Here is a 22,459-nt window from a genome sequence, read left to right as displayed (position 1 = left end):
GGGTGATGACCTTGATTAGCGCCTCATGATGCACGATCGGACATGCGCTCGGCCTACCTGCGTTTCATACCCCTGCTCTTATCTCCCGATTGGCTGTTGGCTGGTCACATGACTAAGGTTTTTTACAAACTGAGTGGCCAGGAAATATGTGTCTGAGAAACATTCCATTTAAGAAAAAAAGCAACTCTAGAAAGTATGATGTTAATTTATCTTTGCTGCTATTTGGGGGAGGGGTACGGCTGTGTTTTCTTATGTAGGTCCTTATCTTCTGGGTTTCTTGATGGCTTTATTCTAGGCTTTCTGACCCATTCAGTTCAGGTTCCCCTTTGCTCTGGCACCCCCCCCCCCCCCAACCAGCCATCCCAAAGTGGAAGAGGTGCGATGGAGACAAAAACAGGTGCCCTGTCAACCATGAAAGTGAAAGTGCAGGAAATGCAGGAAAAACACGCAACACTGACATATGCTGCTGGGTCTGCTTTTATTGCTCATTTGTCTTTTCATGGCGGCTAATTTACAGGAGACATTTGTGGGGCTTTTCTTCTGAAATCAATGACTCCCTGGGGATAAGGTTAAGGCTCCGGGCCCTTTTTTTCTGAATCAGCCTTAATGCCGTCCGCCCTCAGCCACAATGACATTCCTGTCAGGTTATGTGTCTGTCAGCTGACACGTTCAGGACATCAGAAAGAGGCAGGGAGGAGCTAAGCGAACAGCTTATAGGCAGTTACACATGTGATAGAGAAACGTGGCGGAGGGACCATGGCAGATAGGCTGGGAAACCGGACAGGGGAGCAGCTAAGCATTGTGGGAGGTTTTCTGGGACTGTCAGTAAACGACAGACGTTGGGGTGGGCGGTGTCTAACGGGTCCTCTTCGTCAGGCGGATCCAGATCCCCTTCTCTGGACGCAGGATGAGGTCCCCGATGGGCTTGAGATCCTCTCGCTTCTGCATGGCCTCGATGTTGAAGTAGCGCAGGATGTAGGACAGCACCACCTTCTCCTCCATCAGCGCAAAGCGCTGACCTGTGCTCACACACACACACACACACACACACACACGTACACAAATGAGAGCTTATAGATCCATCAGCAGGAGTTTCAGGTACAGAAAGTAAAAATCCAGACCGAGTTTTTGATTCAACAACCAGTTGAGTACTGTGTGACCTGAAATGTCCAGATCTGTCCATGTCCTTGTAGATAGGTCTGTATGCATATTCATATATCGTATAAGGTCTACTCTATAAACAAAGCGAATCAAATCCATGACAAAATTATTCAAATACAGTGGTACCTCGGTTCTTGAACTTAATCCGTTCCAGACTCCGGATCGAATCCTAAAAAGTTCGAGTCCTGATCGAATTTTCCCCATAAGAAACAATGGAAAACCAATTAATTGGTTCCCGGCCCCCCAAAATTACACCTAAATAAGTTTTTTTTTTTTAATTTTTAGCATTTAAACACAACAGGATAAAACAAGAAGAGCATTTTTTTTCTTAATGGCTTCCAAAACGATAAAGATCTTATCCCAACATTACCCCTGTCCTGCCCCGATCATCCGCTCCTTCCGTGTGCCACGCCCCCTTATTAACCTCGTGTGGGATCCCCATGTGATCAGCTGTTTCTGGTTGTTGTCATTAGTCCTCTGTATTAAGTCCGCGTTTCAGTTTGTTTCCCCAGTCCGGTCATTGGGTGCGTTCGACTTGCTAACAGCGCTGACTGAAAGCAACGCATTCTGATCCTGACGGAATGCATTACGGTTAGATGCATTGCGACCTCTCACCCGGCTGCACAAACTGGAACCGCCTCCATGACGACACACCTTTGCCCTTATTGGCTGAAGAGTTTAGTTACACGCATGATGTTTGTATCCCAGGCAGTTCAGATGCGTAATCTGCTATTTCTCCCGAATATCACGTAAAGCAGTAAGAACTGGTTTTCAGTTAATTTACCTGGTAAAATAAAGTTTAAATAAATGACATAAATGCTCTAATAGTACACGTAAGTTAGTGGTTTATTTATTGTTATTTTATTTGGTTAATCGTCCAGTCTGTGAAGAAGGCATTCAAGTAAGAATTGCATTGTAGTATGACTACATTCCTGGCGCGTACAATTTATATTAGATCAGCGTTCACGGTTCGACTTCTGATATTCAGATCGAGTTCTAGGTCAAACTGGTTTGTTCGACTTTCAAGAAATTCAAGTTCTAGTGAGTTCGAGAACCGAGGTACCACTGTACATGTTTAAATACAGATCTCCTGTGAATTGTCTCTATTTCATGATGTTGGTCTACAAAGTAAAGTGCAATTCTGGAGTTCTGCTGTAGAGAGCCAGCCAGAAGTGTCCCTGACCCAGCTGTATGGAGGAAACGTCTGAGCATGAGATGGGAAAACTTCTCAAAGGCCCTGAGGAGCAGGGAGGTTGTCGGGGGCTACGCACCGATGCAGTTCCGGAGCCCGGCGGAGAACGGGATGTAGGAGTAGGGGTGCCGACCCGTGGAGTTCTCAGGCAGGAAGCGTTCCGGTCGGAACAGCTCTGGCTCTGGGAAATAGCGTGGGTCCCGGTGCAGGGCATAGGGGATGATGATGGCGTTGGCCCCCCGGGGAACCTTGTAGCCTTCTGTAATCAGGGCGGGGGTGGGGGAGGCAGGGATCAGGGCCATAAACTCTCAGAAAGTCAGACACTGAGGCCTTCAAATTTTAAGCATTTCCCTTTTTCATGCCGGTCTGTGAATTGCTACAGTGTGCATTCCCACATCACTCACTGCATCTGGGACAAGTGTTAATAAAATGGGGGGGGGGGGGGCACAACACTGAAAAAAAAACTCATCATCCAAATATCTCTGGTTTTAATGAGACTTTTTTGGAATGATATTTCCCTCGGAAAAGCACAATTCCCAGAAGGACAAGGTCTCACTAGGATCTGACTAGGATGGGGGGCGGGGGGGGGGGGTCTGTATGACGCCACAAACATGGAGGGGCCAGAACACTGCAGCTGCAGTCGCAGGGTTGGGGCTTCGCCTGGCTTCCCTGTGACCTGCAGCCACGAGCTTTTCACCTGCTTGAGTCGGTCCATTTTCAGTCTGCTGGGGGAAGGGGGTGCCTGCCTCTTATTAACAGACCTACAGAAGGACAACAACCTAGCGTGGCTAAGGAAAGCCCACGTAGCATGCATGGCTCTCTGCTGCCACCTACTGATGACACAGTCTTCACAGATGCTGCGCCCGAACATGGGCACTGAGGGGAAGAGGCGGAGGGATTCTTTGATGACACATTCCAGGTAACGCAGCTTCTTCATGTCATCCATGTTGACAGGCCGGTCCGAGGAACCTAGTGGGGAAAAACAGAGAGCCGTGAATGGGGGGGGGGGGTGTTACTTAAACAGGAAAGCTAGATGGACATATCTACAGAGAGCAGAGGGTACCAAACACTTCCTGCAGCTCCTGCTGAACCTTTCTCTGCACTTCAGGGTGAGAACCCAGGAGGTGAATGGCCCAGTTCATTGCGGCGGCTGTAGTGTCATGGCCCTGCCACAAGAGGGAGACAAAGACAACACTGATTGATAGACATTAAATCAGGGGTGGCCAATCTTAACCGCAAAGGGCCGCTGTGTATGCGGATTTTCACTGCAACTCGCTAATTAGATTACTAATTAGAGGACTGATTGGCTGAAGAGTCCTCACACCTGGGTTTGGACAGCTGACCTACAGGTTATCCCAAAAACCTGCAGACACACCGGCCCTTTGCTTATTTTTTAACACAGAAATCATGCAAAATACAATTATCACATTTTCACATGGGCCTAAACAGTTTTTTGTTATTATTTGTTTTTATGCATGAATAAGAGATCACTCATCAACCAGTTTGCCGAAATTAAATTGTATAACCATTATATAATTTGATTTGCCAACTTGTAACTGATATTTTGTATTCATAACAAACATTACTTTGTAAGTCTGCTCATAGGGACTAAAGCCAAAAGATTTTCTGTGATTTTTTTTTGTTGATTCTACATCAAACTACTTGGAAGATCAAAATCTGTTGGCAGCAGGGTCATTCCAGGGAAACATCCAATGGCTGCTCCTCCTTCAGGGTTACTGTGGAGAGCAGCATCACAGTTCCCATGGCAACAGTCCCTGTCACTACAAGCCCAAAGCATGAATCCCAGCCCATCAATGCCACAGTGGCTACTGTCTTGCCATGTCTGACATGTGCTTCCTACCCTTCAGTCAGCCTCCAATCTGACACGGTCCCCTAATAATTAATGACTGTCCTACATTCAGATACACAGGCATGGAAAATAAACAGTATATGGGTTAGATATCAGCTCAGCTAATGGCCTTGGACTGCAACCCTGGACCAAAACAGCATTCGTTCCTCATGGAAAATGTTTGCATGTGTAAAGTCAGAACTGCAGTCCAAGCAAATTTTCAGAGCTATAAATGTTACATATTAATAGGAGCACCCTTATCGTTAATCTCCAAGCACAGCGTGTCCACAGCCAACTGAAATCTACACCCAAAGATAATATCCAGCTTTTCTAAAACTGGAACAGATGCTATTTTTTTGCTGGCTGATGTGAGCAGTGCTTCCTCGGTGAACACTGGACATTAAGAATCCAAATTTGTCCACGTGTGCCGAGGACATCCACAGCAGGCAGCTCTCCTGATCACAGGACCTCCTGGTACAGAGGGACGCCGAGCTGGAACAGGACTGGGGCTTCCGGTCCTCCAAAGGGCCACGTGTACCTCGAACATGAAGGTGTCCACCTCTTCCTGGATGTCTTTAGGGGTCAGCTTGTTGCCATGCTCATCTGTGGTCTTCAGCAGCATGTCCAGGAAAGCCCGTCTCTTCCTACTACCTTCGTCGGATTCGCTGTCTGACTCATTGTTGGAGATGTATTCCTCTCTCTCTCGGATCACCTGTGGAATGAAAAGATGGGGGCCTTTTGAAGTGGGGGGGTATGGGCATGATATAGTCAGCCACAGGAGGGTGACCAAACTTCTCACCAAATGAGGACACCCCCACCACTAACCCTAAGTCTGTATCTCGCAATCATCTTTCTTGGATTCCCCAACCATCTTCACCGTTATCTTACTCACACTCTCCGTGAAGGAGTGCAGGACCTTCAGGCTCCGGTCATGCTCCTTCCCATCCCCGAGGAGGCGGTACACGAAATTTGGCCAGTACCAGGGCATCCTCACCCTGCGGATAATGATGTCGCTCATCCTACAGGAGAGGCATATGGGTTATCACCTCTAGGCTGTCAGAGAAGGATTCATGAGGCTGTGCTCACAGTAAACACTCAACGGCAATGACCTTCACACACACAGCTCCAGGAAAAGCAAACTAAGATTTAGCTCATATCAACAAACACACAGAGAAAGGAAGAGGACTCACTTGTACACACTGCGGACATACTCAGAGTCTTGGTTACTTTGAGCATAGATTTTCTTTCCCATTGCAGTTTCTGAAAAAAAATTAAATAAAATCATCGATCTAGATGAAAGTAGCCTTTGCAGTAACAATGATCCATCCATCCATCCATCCATCCATCATCTGCCGCTTGTCCGGGGTTCGGGTCGCGGGGGCAGCAGCTTCAGGAGAGGCACCCAGACCTCCCTCTACCAGCTCCTCGGGGGGGACACCGAGGCGTTCCCAGGCCAGCCGAGAGATATAATCCCTCCAGCAAGTCCTGGGCCTGCCCCGGGGCCTCCTCCCTGTAGGACATGCACGGAAAACCTCTCCGGGTAGCCGCCCAGGAGGCATCCGCACCAGATGTCCAAACCACCTCAACTGGCTCCTTTCGACGTGAAGAAGCAGCGGTTCTACTCTGAGGCCCTCCCGGATATCTGAACTTCTCACCGAAGTAACAATGATGAAATCATCAAATGCTTCTTTTACTCTACATTAAACCACAAGGGTGGGTAATCCTATCCAGAAAGTGCCATTGGGAATGGAGGTTTTCACTGCAACTCCGTAAGTTAAACACTAATTACAGGACTGAATGGCTGAAGAGACACCTGGATTTGAACAGTTCACCTAAAGTTGATTCCAAAAACCTGCATACACACTGGCCCTTTGAGGGTAAAATTGGCCAGCCCAATGCTAAACTCACTGGAGATGATGTTCAACATACCAAAGAGAATGATATGAAACAGATAATGCTAAATTCACCACAGATGGTGGTATACCACCGGTTCCCAAACTGGGGGGCGCACCCCCCTAGTGGGGCGCAGAGGTATTGCGGAGAGGTGCGCCAATGGGATAGGATTTTTTTTTTTCAGCCAATAAGGGCAAAGTTGTGTCGTCACGGAGGCAGTTCCAGTTTGTTCAGCCGACTGAGAGGTGGTGTACAATCCGTCTTAAGTTGTCTTGCTCTTGTGACATGGTGACGCGTGATGACGTTTTGCAGCGCCGGACAAAAAAATCCAACCATATCATGAAAAAGTTTAAAATTTTCTACATGAAGTGCAGGGAGACTATCAATTAATGGGTATGATTTAGTGTTGTTTTGTGCTATAGGATAAGCTGAAACCTGCGGTTATCATTAAAAACAAAATGCGGTAATCGTAAGACAAACTTTAATTTGTGTACGGCAATAAATATTAACAGGAATGTTAAATCTGCATTTGCATAATTTCAAACTTATGCTGGACTTTTATTTTTAATTGATTGCTCTTTTTTCTCCCACAGCGATGAAATTGCATTTGTATTTTGTAATTGCATTTGTTTCGCTCAATTAGAAAAGGGAGTTGTATTTCAAATAAAGTTTGAATCTGAACCTGTGTAGTCTGAATGGGGGGGCTCAATAATGTTTCTATCTAGAAAAGGGGGGCCCTGCAGAGAAAGATTGGGAACCACTGTGGTATACTAACCATATATGATGCTAAACTGACCACAGATGATGGTAAATTCACTCACCACAGTTGATGCTAAATTTACTACAGATGATGGTAAATTCACCACAGATTATGTTGTTAAACTCATTCACCACATATGATGCTATACCCACCACATATGATTCTAAATTCACCAGAGATTATGTTAAATTCACCACAGATGATGCTAAATTCACCATGGAGGATGCTAAATTCACTACAGATTATATTAAATTCACCATGGAGGATGCTAAATTCACTACAGATTATATTAAATTCACCATGGAGGATGCTAAATTCACTACAGATTATATTAAATTCACCATGGAGGATGCTAAATTCACTACAGATTTTGTTAAATTCATCACAGATGATAATGTTATACTCATCACTGATGATGCTAAAATTACCACATATGGTACTAAATTAACCAAACATGATGTTAAACTAATCAAAGGTAATTCATTAAAGCTCATTAAAGATGATGCTACACTCACCACAGATAATTCAGAAGTCATTAAAGCTGATGCTAAAATCACCACAGATGATGCCAAACTCACAAGAGCTGATGTTAAACTCACTTGACGCATGTAATGTTAAACTCACCACAGATGATGGTAAATTCAACACAGATGATAATGTTATACTTACCACAGACGATGCTAAATTTCCCACAGATGAAATTAAATTCACCACAGATGATGCTAAATTCACCACAAATGACGGTACGTTCACCAAGTATGATGTTAATCTCAAAGCAGGTGATGCTAACAGATAATGCTAAGTTAAACACAGATTATGATGCTAAACTCATTCACCACACGTTGCTACATTCACCACATATGATGCTGAACTCAGCAAGGGTGAGGTTAAACTCGATCACCACAGATGATGCTAAATTCACCACAGATGATGCTACTGTAGCCAAGTGGGGAATATTTATCCGTTCGCCCGATTGCTTCCCCTGTGGTTTGGGCCGGGCTAGTGCTGTGTATAGTGGGTGGATGGCTAGGTATGGCGCTGACGCGGTTCCTGTTGCTGGCGGTGGAGGTAGCAGCCGTGGAGTGAGTGCGCAGGGGGTTGATTGGCGCACTCATTGTCATCCCTTACCCATCGATGTGGTATGTTGGGGGTCGAGCGGTTGGTGTAATGCGCGCCTTTGGGGAGGTGTGTCCTGTTGCCGGTAAGCCCTCGGCTTTAATATGCGTGCCCCGCGATTATAAATACCGTCATTGAGTAGCCTGTGTTTTTGTAGTTGGGGAGGTGGTGAAGGCAGGTCCAGCGGTGTTATAAGTCCTCATGCTGGCGGTAGGTACATCGGGGATATTGGCGGGGTAATTCATTGTTAGTGTGACCTGTAATTATCTTAATATATTGCAGGTTTACTGGGAACGTGGACATCGCTGCTGTTCTGTTTGTCTGTCTGTTTACACGCTATCAACAACGGCGTATCCTGTGGAGCGCGTGGGCTCATGGGGGATTTCACCCAGTCCGTGTTAGTGCTGGGATGTAGCCCAGCGTGGAACCTTGGTGTTCGAAGCTTCCTGGAGTGGCGCTGTTCCGCTGCCGATCTCTGCGTACAGCCTATATGCTGCCTCATGATTTTGTATTTTGGTTCCCATTGGTTTGATTTATTGCATTGCATGGATTGATTGTTTGTATTTTTCTGGTATATTTTAATTGTTTGTTTTGATTGCTGTGATTATTTTGTATTTTGGTTAAGCTTTGGGTGGTCAAGCGGGCGTTGCGGGGCGATGGAAAGCGGGTACCATACTAACCTGGTGTCCCGTCTCTAGGCCTGTGTTTCAGGGCTAGTAGCCTTGAGCGGCACCGTCCTGGCTGGTGGTGGACCTCACCCGTGTGTGTGTGTGCACCAAGCACGTGTGTGAGTGTGTGTGTGTGTGTGTGTGTGTGCTCACGTGAAGTACCCACGGAGGTCCCGCCTGTGGACGGTTCCTGGTCCAGAGATCAGTTGTGCTTTTATCTGGTGTGGTCTGCTGCAGTGGTTTGGCGCCGAAGGGGTTTTTAGATCTATTGTATGTAGCGTGGAATTATGAATCTCCCCTTGAATGTAATAAAATAACTTTTACTGATTCACGTCTCTGGCCCTTTCCGGTGAATCGAACCTGTGTGCTGTATTTGCAAGTTGGGTTATCATCATTGTCCCCAGGTGAAGTGTCCCAGGGGTGGCGTAGTCGGCTGTTCATAAAAAGGGTATTATAGGTCACTGCGCCACACTACATTCACCACATGTGATGCTAAACTCAGGTGGGGTGAGGTTAAACTCGATCAACATAGATGATGCTAAATTCACCCCAGGTGATGCTACATTCACCACATATGATGCTAAAGTCAGCAGGGGTGAGGTTGAACTCGATCACCACAGATGATGCTAAATTCACCATATATGATGCTACATTCACCACATATGATGCTACGTTCACCACATATGATGCTAAACTCAGCAGGGGTGAGGTTAAACTTGATCACCACATATGATGCTACATTCACCACATATGATGCTACGTTCACCACATATGATGCTAAAGTCAGCAGGTCATGCTACATTCACCACATATGATGCTATGTTCACCACATATGATGCTGAACTCAGAAGGGGGAGGTTAAACTCGATCACCACATATGATGCTACATTCACCACATCTGATGCTATGTTCACCACATATGATGCTAAACTCAGCAAGGGTGAGGTTAAACTCGATCACCACAGATGATGCTAAATTCACCACATATGATGCTATGTTCACCACATATGATGCTGAACTCAGAAGGGTGAGGTTAAACTCGATCACCACAGATGATGCTAAATTCACCCCAGATGATGCTGAATTCACCACAGATGATGCTACTGTAGCCAAGTGGGGAATATTTATCCGTTCGCCCGATTGGTTCCCCTGTGGTTTGGGCCGGGCTAGTGCTGTGTATAGTGGGTGGATGGCTAGGTATGGCGCTGATGCGGTTCCTGTTGCTGGCGGTGGAGGTAGCAGCCGTGGAGTGAGTGCGCAGGGGGTTGATTGGCGCACTCATTGTCATCCCTTACCCATCGATGTGGTATGTTGGGGGTCGAGCGGTTGGTGTAATGCGCGCCTTTGGGGAGGTGTGTCCTGTTGCCGGTAAGCCCTCGGCTTTAATATGCGTGCCCCGCGATTATAAATACCGTCATTGAGTAGCCCGTGTTTTTGTAGTTGGGGAGGTGGTGAAGGCAGGTCCAGCAGTGTTATAAGTCCTCATGCTGGCGGTAGGTACATCGGGGATATTGGTGGGGTTATTCATTGTTAGTGTGACCTGTAATTATTTTAATATACAGTGGTACCTCGGTTCTCGAACTTACTCCGTTCCGGACTCCGGATCGAATCCTAAAATGCTCGAGTTCTGATCAAATCTCTCCCTTAAGAAATAATGGAAAACCAATTAATTGGTTCCCGGTCCCCCAAAATGACACCTAAATAAGTTTTTTTTTTTTTTTTTTTAGCATTTAAACACAAAATGAACAGAATAAAACAAGAAGAGCATTTTTTTTCTTAATGGCTACCAAAATGATAAAGATCTTATCCCAACATTTCCCCTGTCCTGCCCCGATTGTCCGCTCCTTCCGTGTGCCACGCCCCCTCGATAACCTCGTGTGGGATCCCCATGTGATCAGCTGTTTCTGGTTGTTGTCATTAGTCCTCTGTATTAAGTCCGCGTGTCAATTTGTTTCCCCAGTCCGGTCATTGGGTGCGTTCGACTTGTTTACAGCGCTGGCTTAAAGCAACGCATTCTGATCCTGACGCAATGCATTACGGTTAGATGCATTGCGACCTCTCACCCGGCTGCACAAACTGAAACCGCCTCCGTGAAATCGATCACCACAGATCATGCTAAATTCACCACATATGATGCTACATTCACCACATATGATGCTAAAGTCAGCAGGGGTGAGGTTAAACTCGATCACCACATATGATGCTACATTCACCACATATGATGCTAAAGTCAGCAGGGGTGAGGTTAAACTCGATCACCACATATGATGCTACATTCACCACATATGATGCTAAAGTCAGCAGGGGTGAGGTTAAACTCGATCACCACATATGATGCTACATTCACCACATATGATGCTAAAGTCAGCAGGGGTGAGGTTAAACTCGATCACCACAGATGATACTAAATTCACCACATATGATGCTACATTCACCACATATGATGCTAAAGTCAGCAAGGGTGAGGTTAAACTCGATCACCACATATGATGCTACATTCACCACATATGATGCTAAAGTCAGCAGGGGTGAGGTTAAACTCGATCACCACATATGATGCTACATTCACCATATATGATGCTACGTTCACCACATATGATGCTACATTCACCACATATGATGCTAAAGTCAGCAGGGGTGAGGTTAAACTCGATCACCACAGATGATACTAAATTCACCACATATGATGCTACATTCACCACATATGATGCTAAAGTCAGCAGGGGTGAGGTTAAACTCGATCACCACATATGATGCTACATTCACCACATATGATGCTACGTTCACCACATATGATGCTACATTCACCACATATGATGCTAAAGTCAGCAGGGGTGAGGTTAAACTTGATCACCACATATGATGCTACATTCACCACATATGATGCTACGTTCACCACATATGATGCTACATTCACCACATATGATGCTAAACTCAGCAAGGGTGAGGTTAAACTCGATCACCACAGATGATGCTAAATTCACCCCAGATGATGCTACATTCACCACAGATGATGCTACTGTAGCCAAGTGGGGAATATTTATCCGTTCGCCCGATTGGTTCCCCTGTGGTTTGGGCCGGGCTAGTGCTGTGTATAGTGGGTGGATGGCTAGGTATGGCGCTGATGCGGTTCCTGTTGCTGGCGGTGGAGGTAGCAGCCGTGGAGTGAGTGCGCAGGGGGTTGATTGGCGCACTCATTGTCATCCCTTACCCATCGATGTGGTATGTTGGGGGTCGAGCGGTTGGTGTAATGCGCGCCTTTGGGGAGGTGTGTCCTGTTGCCGGTAAGCCCTCGGCTTTAATATGCGTGCCCCGCGATTATAAATACCGTCATTGAGTAGCCCGTGTTTTTGTAGTTGGGGAGGTGGTGAAGGCAGGTCCAGCAGTGTTATAAGTCCTCATGCTGGCGGTAGGTACATCGGGGATATTGGTGGGGTTATTCATTGTTAGTGTGACCTGTAATTATTTTAATATACAGTGGTACCTCGGTTCTCGAACTTACTCCGTTCCGGACTCCGGATCGAATCCTAAAATGCTCGAGTTCTGATCAAATCTCTCCCTTAAGAAATAATGGAAAACCAATTAATTGGTTCCCGGTCCCCCAAAATTACACCTAAATAAGTTTTTTTTTTTTTTTTTAGCATTTAAACACAAAATGAACAGAATAAAACAAGAAGAGCATTTTTTTTCTTAATGGCTACCAAAATGATAAAGATCTTATCCCAACATTTCCCCTGTCCTGCCCCGATTGTCCGCTCCTTCCGTGTGCCACGCCCCCTCGATAACCTCGTGTGGGATCCCCATGTGATCAGCTGTTTCTGGTTGTTGTCATTAGTCCTCTGTATTAAGTCCGCGTGTCAATTTGTTTCCCCAGTCCGGTCATTGGGTGCGTTCGACTTGTTTACAGCGCTGGCTTAAAGCAACGCATTCTGATCCTGACGCAATGCATTACGGTTAGATGCATTGCGACCTCTCACCCGGCTGCACAAACTGAAACCGCCTCCGTGAAATCGATCACCACAGATCATGCTAAATTCACCACAGATGACGCTACATTCACCACATATGATGCTAAAGTCAGCAGGGGTGAGGTTAAACTCGATCACCACATATGATGCTACATTCACCACATATGATGCTAAAGTCAGCAGGGGTGAGGTTAAACTCGATCACCACAGATGATACTAAATTCACCACATATGATGCTACATTCATCACATATGATGCTAAAGTCAGCAGGGGTGAGGTTAAACTCGATCACCACATATGATGCTACATTCACCACATATGATGCTAAAGTCAGCAGGGGTGAGGTTAAACTCGATCACCACATATGATGCTACATTCACCACATATGATGCTACGTTCACCACATATGATGCTACATTCACCACATATGATGCTAAAGTCAGCAGGGGTGAGGTTAAACTCGATCACCACAGATGATACTAAATTCACCACATATGATGCTACATTCATCACATATGATGCTAAAGTCAGCAGGGGTGAGGTTAAACTCGATCACCACATATGATGCTACATTCACCACATATGATGCTAAAGTCAGCAGGGGTGAGGTTAAACTCGATCACCACATATGATGCTACATTCACCACATATGATGCTACGTTCACCACATATGATGCTACATTCACCACATATGATGCTACGTTCACCACATATGATGCTACATTCACCACATATGATGCTAAACTCAGCAAGGGTGAGGTTAAACTCGATCACCACAGATGATGCTAAATTCACCCCAGATGATGCTACATTCACCACAGATGATGCTACTGTAGCCAAGTGGGGAATATTTATCCGTTCGCCCGATTGGTTCCCCTGTGGTTTGGGCCGGGCTACTGCTGTGTATAGTGGGTGGATGGCTAGGTATGGCGCTGATGCGGTTCCTGTTGCTGGCGGTGGAGGTAGCAGCCGTGGAGTGAGTGCGCAGGGGGTTGATTGGCGCACTCATTGTCATCCCTTACCCATCGATGTGGTATGTTGGGGGTCGAGCGGTTGGTGTAATGCGCGCCTTTGGGGAGGTGTGTCCTGTTGCCGGTAAGCCCTCGGCTTTAATATGCGTGCCCCGCGATTATAAATACCGTCATTGAGTAGCCCGTGTTTTTGTAGTTGGGGAGGTGGTGAAGGCAGGTCCAGCAGTGTTATAAGTCCTCATGCTGGCGGTAGGTACATCGGGGATATTGGTGGGGTTATTCATTGTTAGTGTGACCTGTAATTATTTTAATATACAGTGGTACCTCGGTTCTTGAACTTACTCCGTTCCGGACTCCGGATCGAATCCTAAAATGCTCGAGTTCTGATCAAATCTCTCCCTTAAGAAATAATGGAAAACCAATTAATTGGTTCCCGGTCCCCCAAAATTACACCTAAATAAGTTTTTTTTTTTTTTTTTAGCATTTAAACACAAAATGAACAGAATAACACAAGAAGAGCATTTTTTTTCTTAATGGCTACCAAAATGATAAAGATCTTATCCCAACATTTCCCCTGTCCTGCCCCGATTGTCCGCTCCTTCCGTGTGCCACGCCCCCTCGATAACCTCGTGTGGGATCCCCATGTGATCAGCTGTTTCTGGTTGTTGTCATTAGTCCTCTGTATTAAGTCCGCGTGTCAATTTGTTTCCCCAGTCCGGTCATTGGGTGCGTTCGACTTGTTTACAGCGCTGGCTTAAAGCAACGCATTCTGATCCTGACGCAATGCATTACGGTTAGATGCATTGCGACCTCTCACCCGGCTGCACAAACTGAAACCGCCTCCGTGAAATCGATCACCACAGATCATGCTAAATTCACCACATATGATGCTACATTCACCACATATGATGCTAAAGTCAGCAGGGGTGAGGTTAAACTCGATCACCACATATGATGCTACATTCACCACATATGATGCTAAAGTCAGCAGGGGTGAGGTTAAACTCGATCACCACATATGATGCTACATTCACCACATATGATGCTAAAGTCAGCAGGGGTGAGGTTAAACTCGATCACCACAGATGATACTAAATTCACCACATATGATGCTACATTCACCACATATGATGCTAAAGTCAGCAAGGGTGAGGTTAAACTCGATCACCACATATGATGCTACATTCACCACATATGATGCTAAAGTCAGCAGGGGTGAGGTTAAACTCGATCACCACATATGATGCTACATTCACCACATATGATGCTACGTTCACCACATATGATGCTACATTCACCACATATGATGCTAAAGTCAGCAGGGGTGAGGTTAAACTCGATCACCACAGATGATACTAAATTCACCACATATGATGCTACATTCACCACATATGATGCTAAAGTCAGCAGGGGTGAGGTTAAACTCGATCACCACATATGATGCTACATTCACCACATATGATGCTAAAGTCAGCAGGGGTGAGGTTAAACTCGATCACCACATATGATGCTACGTTCACCACATATGATGCTACATTCACCACATATGATGCTAAAGTCAGCAGGGGTGAGGTTAAACTCGATCACCACATATGATGCTACATTCACCACATATGATGCTACGTTCACCACATATGATGCTACATTCACCACATATGATGCTAAACTCAGCAAGGGTGAGGTTAAACTCGATCACCACAGATGATGCTAAATTCACCCCAGATGATGCTACATTCACCACATATGATGCTAAACTCAGCAAGGGTGAGGTTAAACTCGATCACCACATATGATGCTACATTCACCACATATGATGCTACGTTCACCACATATGATGCTGAACTCAGCAAGGGTGAGGTTAAACTCGATCACCCCAGATGATGCTGAATTCACCCCAGATGATGCTGAATTCACCCCAGATGATGCTACTGTAGCCAAGTGGGGAATATTTATCCGTTCGCCCGATTGCTTCCCCTGTGGTTTGGGCCGGGCTAGTGCTGTGTATAGTGGGTGGATGGCTAGGTATGGCGCTGACGCGGTTCCTGTTGCTGGCGGTGGAGGTAGCAGCCGTGGAGTGAGTGCGCAGGGGGTTGATTGGCGCACTCATTGTCATCCCTTACCCATCGATGTGGTATGTTGGGGGTCGAGCGGTTGGTGTAATGCGCGCCTTTGGGGAGGTGTGTCCTGTTGCCGGTAAGCCCTCGGCTTTAATATGCGTGCCCCGCGATTATAAATACCGTCATTGAGTAGCCTGTGTTTTTGTAGTTGGGGAGGTGGTGAAGGCAGGTCCAGCGGTGTTATAAGTCCTCATGCTGGCGGTAGGTACATCGGGAATATTGGTGGGGTTATTCATTGTTAGTGTGACCTGTAATTATTTTAATATACAGTGGTACCTCGGTTCTCGAACTTACTCCGTTCCGGACTCCGGATCGAATCCTAAAATGCTCGAGTTCTGATCAAATCTCTCCCTTAAGAAATAATGGAAAACCAATTAATTGGTTCCCGGTCCCCCAAAATTACACCTAAAATAAGTTTTTTTTTTTTTTTTTTTTTTTTTTTTAGCATTTAAACACAAAATGAACAGAATAACACAAGAAGAGCATTTTTTTTCTTAATGGCTACCAAAATGATAAAGATCTTATCCCAACATTTCCCCTGTCCTGCCCCGATTGTCCGCTCCTTCCGTGTGCCACGCCCCCTCGTTAACCTCGTGTGGGATCCCCATGTGATCAGCTGTTTCTGGTTGTTGTCATTAGTCCTCTGTATTAAGTCCGTGTGTCAATTTGTTTCCCCAGTCCGGTCATTGGGTGCGTTCGACTTGTTTACAGCGCTGGCTTAAAGCAACGCATTCTGATCCTGACGCAATGCATTACGGTTAGATGCATTGCGACCTCTCACCCGGCTGCACAAACTGAAACCGCCTCCGTGAAATCGATCACCACAGACCATGCTAAATTCACCACAGATGACGCTACATTCACCACATATGATGCTAAAGTCAGCAGGGGTGAGGTTAAACTCGATCACCACATATGATGCTACATTCACCACATATGATGCTAAACTCAGCAAGGGTGAGGTTAAACTCGATCACCACATATGATGCTAAATTCACCACAAATGATGCTACGTTCACCACATATGATGCTAAACTCAGCAAGGGTGAGGTTAAAATCGATCACCACAGATGATGCTAAATTCACCACAGATGATACTGAATTCACCCCAGATGATGCTACTGTAGCCAAGTGGGGAATATTTATCCGTTCGCCCGATTGCTTCCCCTGTGGTTTGGGCCGGGCTAGTGCTGTATATAGTGGGTGGATGGCTAGGTATGGCGCTGACGCGGTTCCTGTTGCTGGCGGTGGAGGTAGCAGCCGTGGAGTGAGTGCGCAGGGGGTTGATTGGCGCACTCATTGTCATTCCTTACCCATCGATGTGGTATGTTGGGGGTCGAGCGGTTGGTGTAATGCGCGCCTTTGGGGAGGTGTGTCCTGTTGCCGGTAAGCCCTCGGCTTTAATATGCGTGCCCCGTGATTATAAATACCGTCATTGAGTAGCCTGTGTTTTTGTAGTTGGGGAGGTGGTGAAGGCAGGTCCAGCGGTGTTATAAGTCCTCATGCTGGCGGTAGGTACATCGGGGATATTGGCGGGGTAATTCATTGTTAGTGTGACCTGTAATTATTTTAATATATTGCAGGTTTACTGGGAACGTGGACATCGCTGCTGTTCTGTTTGTCTGTCTGTTTACACGCTATCAACAACGGCGTATCCTGTGGAGCGCGTGGGCTCATGGGGGATTTCACCCAGTCTGTGTTAGTGCTGGGATGTAGCCCAGCGTGGAACCTTGGTGTCCGGAGCTTCCTGGAGTGGCGCTGTTCCGCTGCCGATCTCTGCGTACAGCCTATATGCTGCCTCATGATTTTGTATTTTGGTTCCCATTGGTTTGATTTATTGCATTGCATGGATTGATTGTTTGTATTTTTCTGGTATATTTTAATTGTTTGTTTTGATTGCTGTGATTATTTTGTATTTTGGTTAAGCTTTGGGTGGTCAAGCGGGCGTTGCGGGGTGATGGAAAGCGGGTACCATACTAATCTGGTGCCCTGCCTCTTTGCCTGTGTTTCAGGGCTACTAGCATTGAGCGGCACCGTCCTGGCTGGTGGTGGACCTCACCCGTGTGTGTGTATGTGCATGTGTGTGTGTGTGTGTGTGTGTGTGCTCACGTGAAGTACCCACGGAGGTCCCGCCTGTGGACAGTTCCTGGTCCAGAGATCAGTTGTGCTTTTATCTGGTGTGGTCTGCTGCAGTGGTTTGGCGCCGAAGGGGTTTTTAGATCTATTGTATGTAGCGTGGAATTATGAATCTCCCCTTGAATGTAATAAAATAACTTTTACTGATTCACGTCTCTGGCCCTTTCCGGTGAATCGAACCTGTGTGCTGTATTTGCAAGTTGGGTTATCATCATTGTCCCCAGGTGAAGTGTCCCAGGGGTGGCGTAGTCGGCTGTTCATAAAAAGGGTATTATAGGTCACTGCACCACACTACATTCACCACATGTGATGCTAAACTCAGGTGGGGTGAGGTTAAACTCGATCAACATAGATGATGCTAAATTCACCCCAGGTGATGCTACATTCACCACATATGATGCTAAAGTCAGCAGGGGTGAGGTTGAACTCGATCACCACATATGATGCTACATTCACCACATATGATGCTACGTTCACCACATATGATGCTGAACTCAGCAAGGGTGAGGTTAAACTCGATCACCACAGATGATGCTAAATTCACCATGTATGATGCTACATTCACCACATATGATGCTACGTTCACCACATATGATGCTAAACTCAGCAGGGGTGAAGTTAAACTCGATCACCATAGATGATGCTAAATTCACCCCAGATGATGCTGAATTCACATGAATGATGCTACTGTAGCCAAGTGGGGAATATTTATCCGTTCGCCCGATTGCTTCCCCTGTGGTTTGGGCCGGGCTAGTGCTGTATATAGTGGGTGGATGGCTAGGTATGGCGCTGATGCGGTTCCTGTTGCTGGCGGTGGAGGTAGCAGCCGTGGAGTGAGTGCGCAGGGGGTTGATTGGCGCACTCATTGTCATCCCTTACCCATCGATGTGGTATGTTGGGGGTCGAGCGGTTGGTGTAATGCGCGCCTTTGGGGAGGTGTGTCCTGTTGCCGGTAAGCCCTCGGCTTTAATATGCGTGCCCCGTGATTATAAATACCGTCATTGAGTAGCCTGTGTTTTTGTAGTTGGGGAGGTGGTGAAGGCAGGTCCAGCGGTGTTATAAGTCCTCATGCTGGCGGTAGGTATATCGGGGATATTAGCGGGGTTATTCATTGTTAGTGTGACCTGTAATTATTTTAATATACAGTGGTACCTCGGTTCTCGAACTTAATCCGTTCCGGACTCCTGATCGAATCCTAAAAAGCTCGAGTTCTGATCGAATTTTCCCCTTAAGAAATAATGGAAAACCAATTCATTGGTTCCCGGCCCCCCAAAATTACACCTAAATTTGTTTTTTGTTTTTTTTTTAGCATTTAAACACAAAATGAACAGGATAAAACAAGAAGAGCATTTTTTTCTTAATGGCTTCCAAAACAATAAAGATCTAATCCCAACATTGCCCCTGTCCTTCCGTGTGCCACGCCCCCTCGTTAACCTCGTGTGGAATCCCCATGTAATCAGCTGTTTCTGGTTGTTGTCATTAGCACCGGAGTTGGTGACCTCCAAAAAAGCCGTAAAACCCACAATACAGTCGTGTTTATGTCATATGTTTTTGTGCTTATTAAATTTAAGTGTTTCCAACACAACAGTAATAAAATAAGTCTTGCTTTAACATAAATACTAAAAGGTATAGCACCGCGGTGATGTTGGTTTTATGTTCGATATTCGCTACATTTACTGACATCTAAACGGCAATATTTTCGGGATCATGACGGCAATTCTTTTCAGATTAGGCTCTACATGTGAAGTCAAACGAGGAAAATATTTCACACTTTAAGTTAGCTCCACATTCTCCAGCAATATGAATTAAATATACAAAGCAAGATGGGAATATCCTTCTGCTCACACAAAACTGCCGGAAAATTTAGGGACCGTCTTGAAAGTGCAATGCCAATCAGCATAACACCACTTGTACAGTATGTGTCCTATAACCGTCTATCAATATTGCAGTTGGATAAATTGTAATACCTCCTTAATTTTTAAGCCAATAAACATCAAACCAAATTCAGTGTGTTCCTCTGGCCCTCTCTCATCTTTCACACCATATGAGGAAATTTTCACGCCCATCTATTTTCCAGAACACCAGCTCTATGTGACCTATAACCGTGTGTCAATATTGCAGTTGGATAAATTGTAATAACTCTTTGTTTTTTAAACCAATCAACATCAAACCATGTTTAATGAGTTCCTCTGGCCCTCTCTCATCTTTCACACCCTTTCAGGAAATTTTCACACCTATCTATTTTCCAGAACACCAGTGATGTCACATGTGACCTATAACCGTGTATAATAAAATGGTAGGGGAAACACTGTAAATTCATCACATATGACACTCACCAAACAGAGGATGCCAAATTCACCACACATGATGATGTTAAGCTAATCACAGGTGATGTTAAACTCACTCACAACAGATGATGCTAAACTAACTACAGATGATGTTACATTCACCATATATGATGCTGAACGCAGCAAAGATGATGCAAAACTCACCACAGATGATGCTAAACCATGTGTGGGCAATCTAATCCAGAATGGGCCGCTGGGTATGCAGGTTTTCTCTGACACTCCCTAATTAGATTACAAATCAGAGGACTGATTGACTGAAGAGTCCTGATACTTGGGTTTGAGTAGCTGACCTAAAGGTCATTCCAAAAACCTGCATACATACTGGCCATTTGGGGATAAGATTGGTCACCTCAGGTGATGTTTAACACAGCATAGATGATGTTAAACTTATTACAAATTTTGTCACACGCACCACAGATGATATTGAATTCATCACAAATGATGTTCAACTCACCACAGATGATGTCCAGAGCGCAGAGTGTGATATGGTTGAAGCAGTTGAATGGGCCCTGGCCAGCCGCCTTCTCCAGCTTCCCCATAAGCACCTCTGCCTGCTCGTTCATGACCTCCAGGAACTCAGTCAGGATAGAGAAGTGGAAGGTGGGGGTCAGCATCTTCCTCCGGTTGCGCCACTTGTCCCCGGTGCTGAAACCAGGCCAAGGGAGGTTCAAAACTCATACTAATGGCTCAACCAACTGAATCAAGGAGTTTTGGATCAAATCAAACCCATTTACTGCCGTCATCATTATCACTGCTGCAGAACTCCCAGACTCATTTAACAAGCTGAAACGCTACTGGCTGCTCATATAGGTGGGTTTGATAGATTCTAATTGTGAACAATTACCACAGGCTGACTGCCCTACACACTCTGTCAGATGATCGAGATTCAATGCCAGGACATGGGGCTCCACAATGAGCCCCCATAAGGCAGGCTGAAGCCAGCATTCCACTCGGAGAGCCCACCTGGTCAGGAGACCGGTGCCGAGCCACGGATGGAGGAACCTGTAGACATATGATTTGTCCATGTGCTTGGGGTTGTTCAGCACCATCTGCGACACACAGGACACGCTGCCATGTCACATCATCAAGCGGTTTGTACTGTATGCATGTCATTCTGTGTCATTTCCCGGTACTTCAGTGACAAGGGATTTAACGGGTCCCGTTACCTCAACGTTTTCAGCATGGAACAGGACAAGAAATGGTACCGGTCCAATCCACAACTTCATCAGTGGCTCTTTCTTGAACTGTTCAGTCAGCTGGACTAGCTGGCAGAAGAATTCTGTTGTAACATTTAAAGCAACCTTGAGTTGTACAGCAGCAAAAAAGACCTACACTGTAGGGATGAGTTACTCCTGCAGTATTGATGATAAGAATAAGGATGCTAATGGTAGGGATGGAGTTGTCGAGGGTATTACTTTATGTTGTAAATCTGTGCTGTTTAGCTACATGCTGAAGTCAAATTCTACACGACGTGGTGAAGATCAGGAGACTGTGCAGCCATAAACTGCTAATGTGAATGCGATGCCCTGATAATGAGCTTTCCGGTTTGACTAAAGTGGTAAGAATACATCCTCAACGATGTGAAACCCTCTCACCTCCAGCGCTGGATTTGAAATAGAGCGCGTTGCCCAGGATCGGGTAGGTCTGATCCAGCCCGGGAATGGGCTTCATCTCCTTCCATTTGTGCATAAACCTGCTGAGTAACTGGTACATGACATAAGTCACAAAGGCGACCAAAAGCGTCACGATGAAGGACGCCACGGTGTAGGATCCCAGCACCAGAGCCATCTCTGCGTTTCACTGCAGCTTCTGTGTCCGTCTCTATCCCCCGAACTTTACACCAAGCGCTTCCTGACTCTGGCTCATAAATATCATCTGAATAATGATTAGCCAGTATAGCGACGGGGACGTGGAAACCGTGGACATGGACTTGAGACTAAGTGAATCAGGTCCCACTGGAACCTGACCTGAAATGGTCAGTTGAACCAGCTTTTGACAGTTTTCATTAAGAGTGTGTAGATTAAAGGGCAGCCAACCAGCAGGCATAATACGTTACATAAATAACTCAACAAATAAACATAAAAAATAAAACAGAAAAATAAATAAATACCCAGTGTGAATTTTGCTGTACTATATACATATGTATAATGCATGGCTCTGATCTGAACATTAAAACCATCTATGTCTGAACCAGATCAGATCAGATCATCCTTATTGATCCCAGAGAGGAATTACAGTACATGCAGCAGTGAGGTTTGTTGAGCACTGATAAATATACA

General features: G+C 45.7%; 1 protein-coding gene across 2 annotated transcripts; it reads right to left on the bottom strand.

Moving 5' to 3' along the window:
* Positions 1-461: 461 nt before the first annotated feature.
* Positions 462-22,457, bottom strand: cyp4v2a (cytochrome P450, family 4, subfamily V, member 2a). 2 transcript variants are annotated; one of them, XM_072707165.1, is made up of 11 exons: positions 21,776-22,457; positions 21,347-21,459; positions 21,144-21,229; positions 20,635-20,825; positions 5,393-5,462; positions 5,095-5,221; positions 4,741-4,914; positions 3,417-3,519; positions 3,188-3,322; positions 2,433-2,612; positions 462-1,019 (listed from the first exon to the last, which is right to left on the bottom strand). In XM_072707165.1, exons 1-11 carry the CDS (start codon positions 21,966-21,968, stop codon positions 856-858), a joined length of 1,536 nt encoding a protein of 511 aa, XP_072563266.1. In that variant the 5' UTR covers positions 21,969-22,457; the 3' UTR covers positions 462-855. The 2 variants fall into 2 exon arrangements, with proteins under 2 accessions (XP_072563266.1, XP_072563267.1); XM_072707166.1 differs by having other exon boundaries at positions 21,347-21,441.
* Between the last annotated feature and the right edge of the window lie 2 nt (positions 22,458-22,459).

This window comes from Paramormyrops kingsleyae, chromosome 25 (genome assembly GCF_048594095.1).
Source record: "Paramormyrops kingsleyae isolate MSU_618 chromosome 25, PKINGS_0.4, whole genome shotgun sequence".
NCBI lineage: Eukaryota > Metazoa > Chordata > Actinopteri > Osteoglossiformes > Mormyridae > Paramormyrops > Paramormyrops kingsleyae.
Note: the sequence above shows the minus strand (reverse complement) of the source record. Positions and strands in the feature narration are given on the sequence as shown.

Excerpts from the sequence above, each read along its gene's own strand:
- cyp4v2a (XM_072707165.1), bottom strand. The coding sequence starts at position 21,968 with ATGGCTCTGGTGCTGGGATCCTACACCGTGGCGTCCTTCATCGTGACG. Across the intron at positions 21,230-21,346 it reads TCCATGCTGAAAACGTTGAG|ATGGTGCTGAACAACCCCAA; the intron begins GTAACGGGACCC and ends TGTGTGTCGCAG. Across the intron at positions 1,020-2,432 it reads CGGGCTCCGGAACTGCATCG|GTCAGCGCTTTGCGCTGATG; the intron begins GTGCGTAGCCCC and ends GTGTGAGCACAG.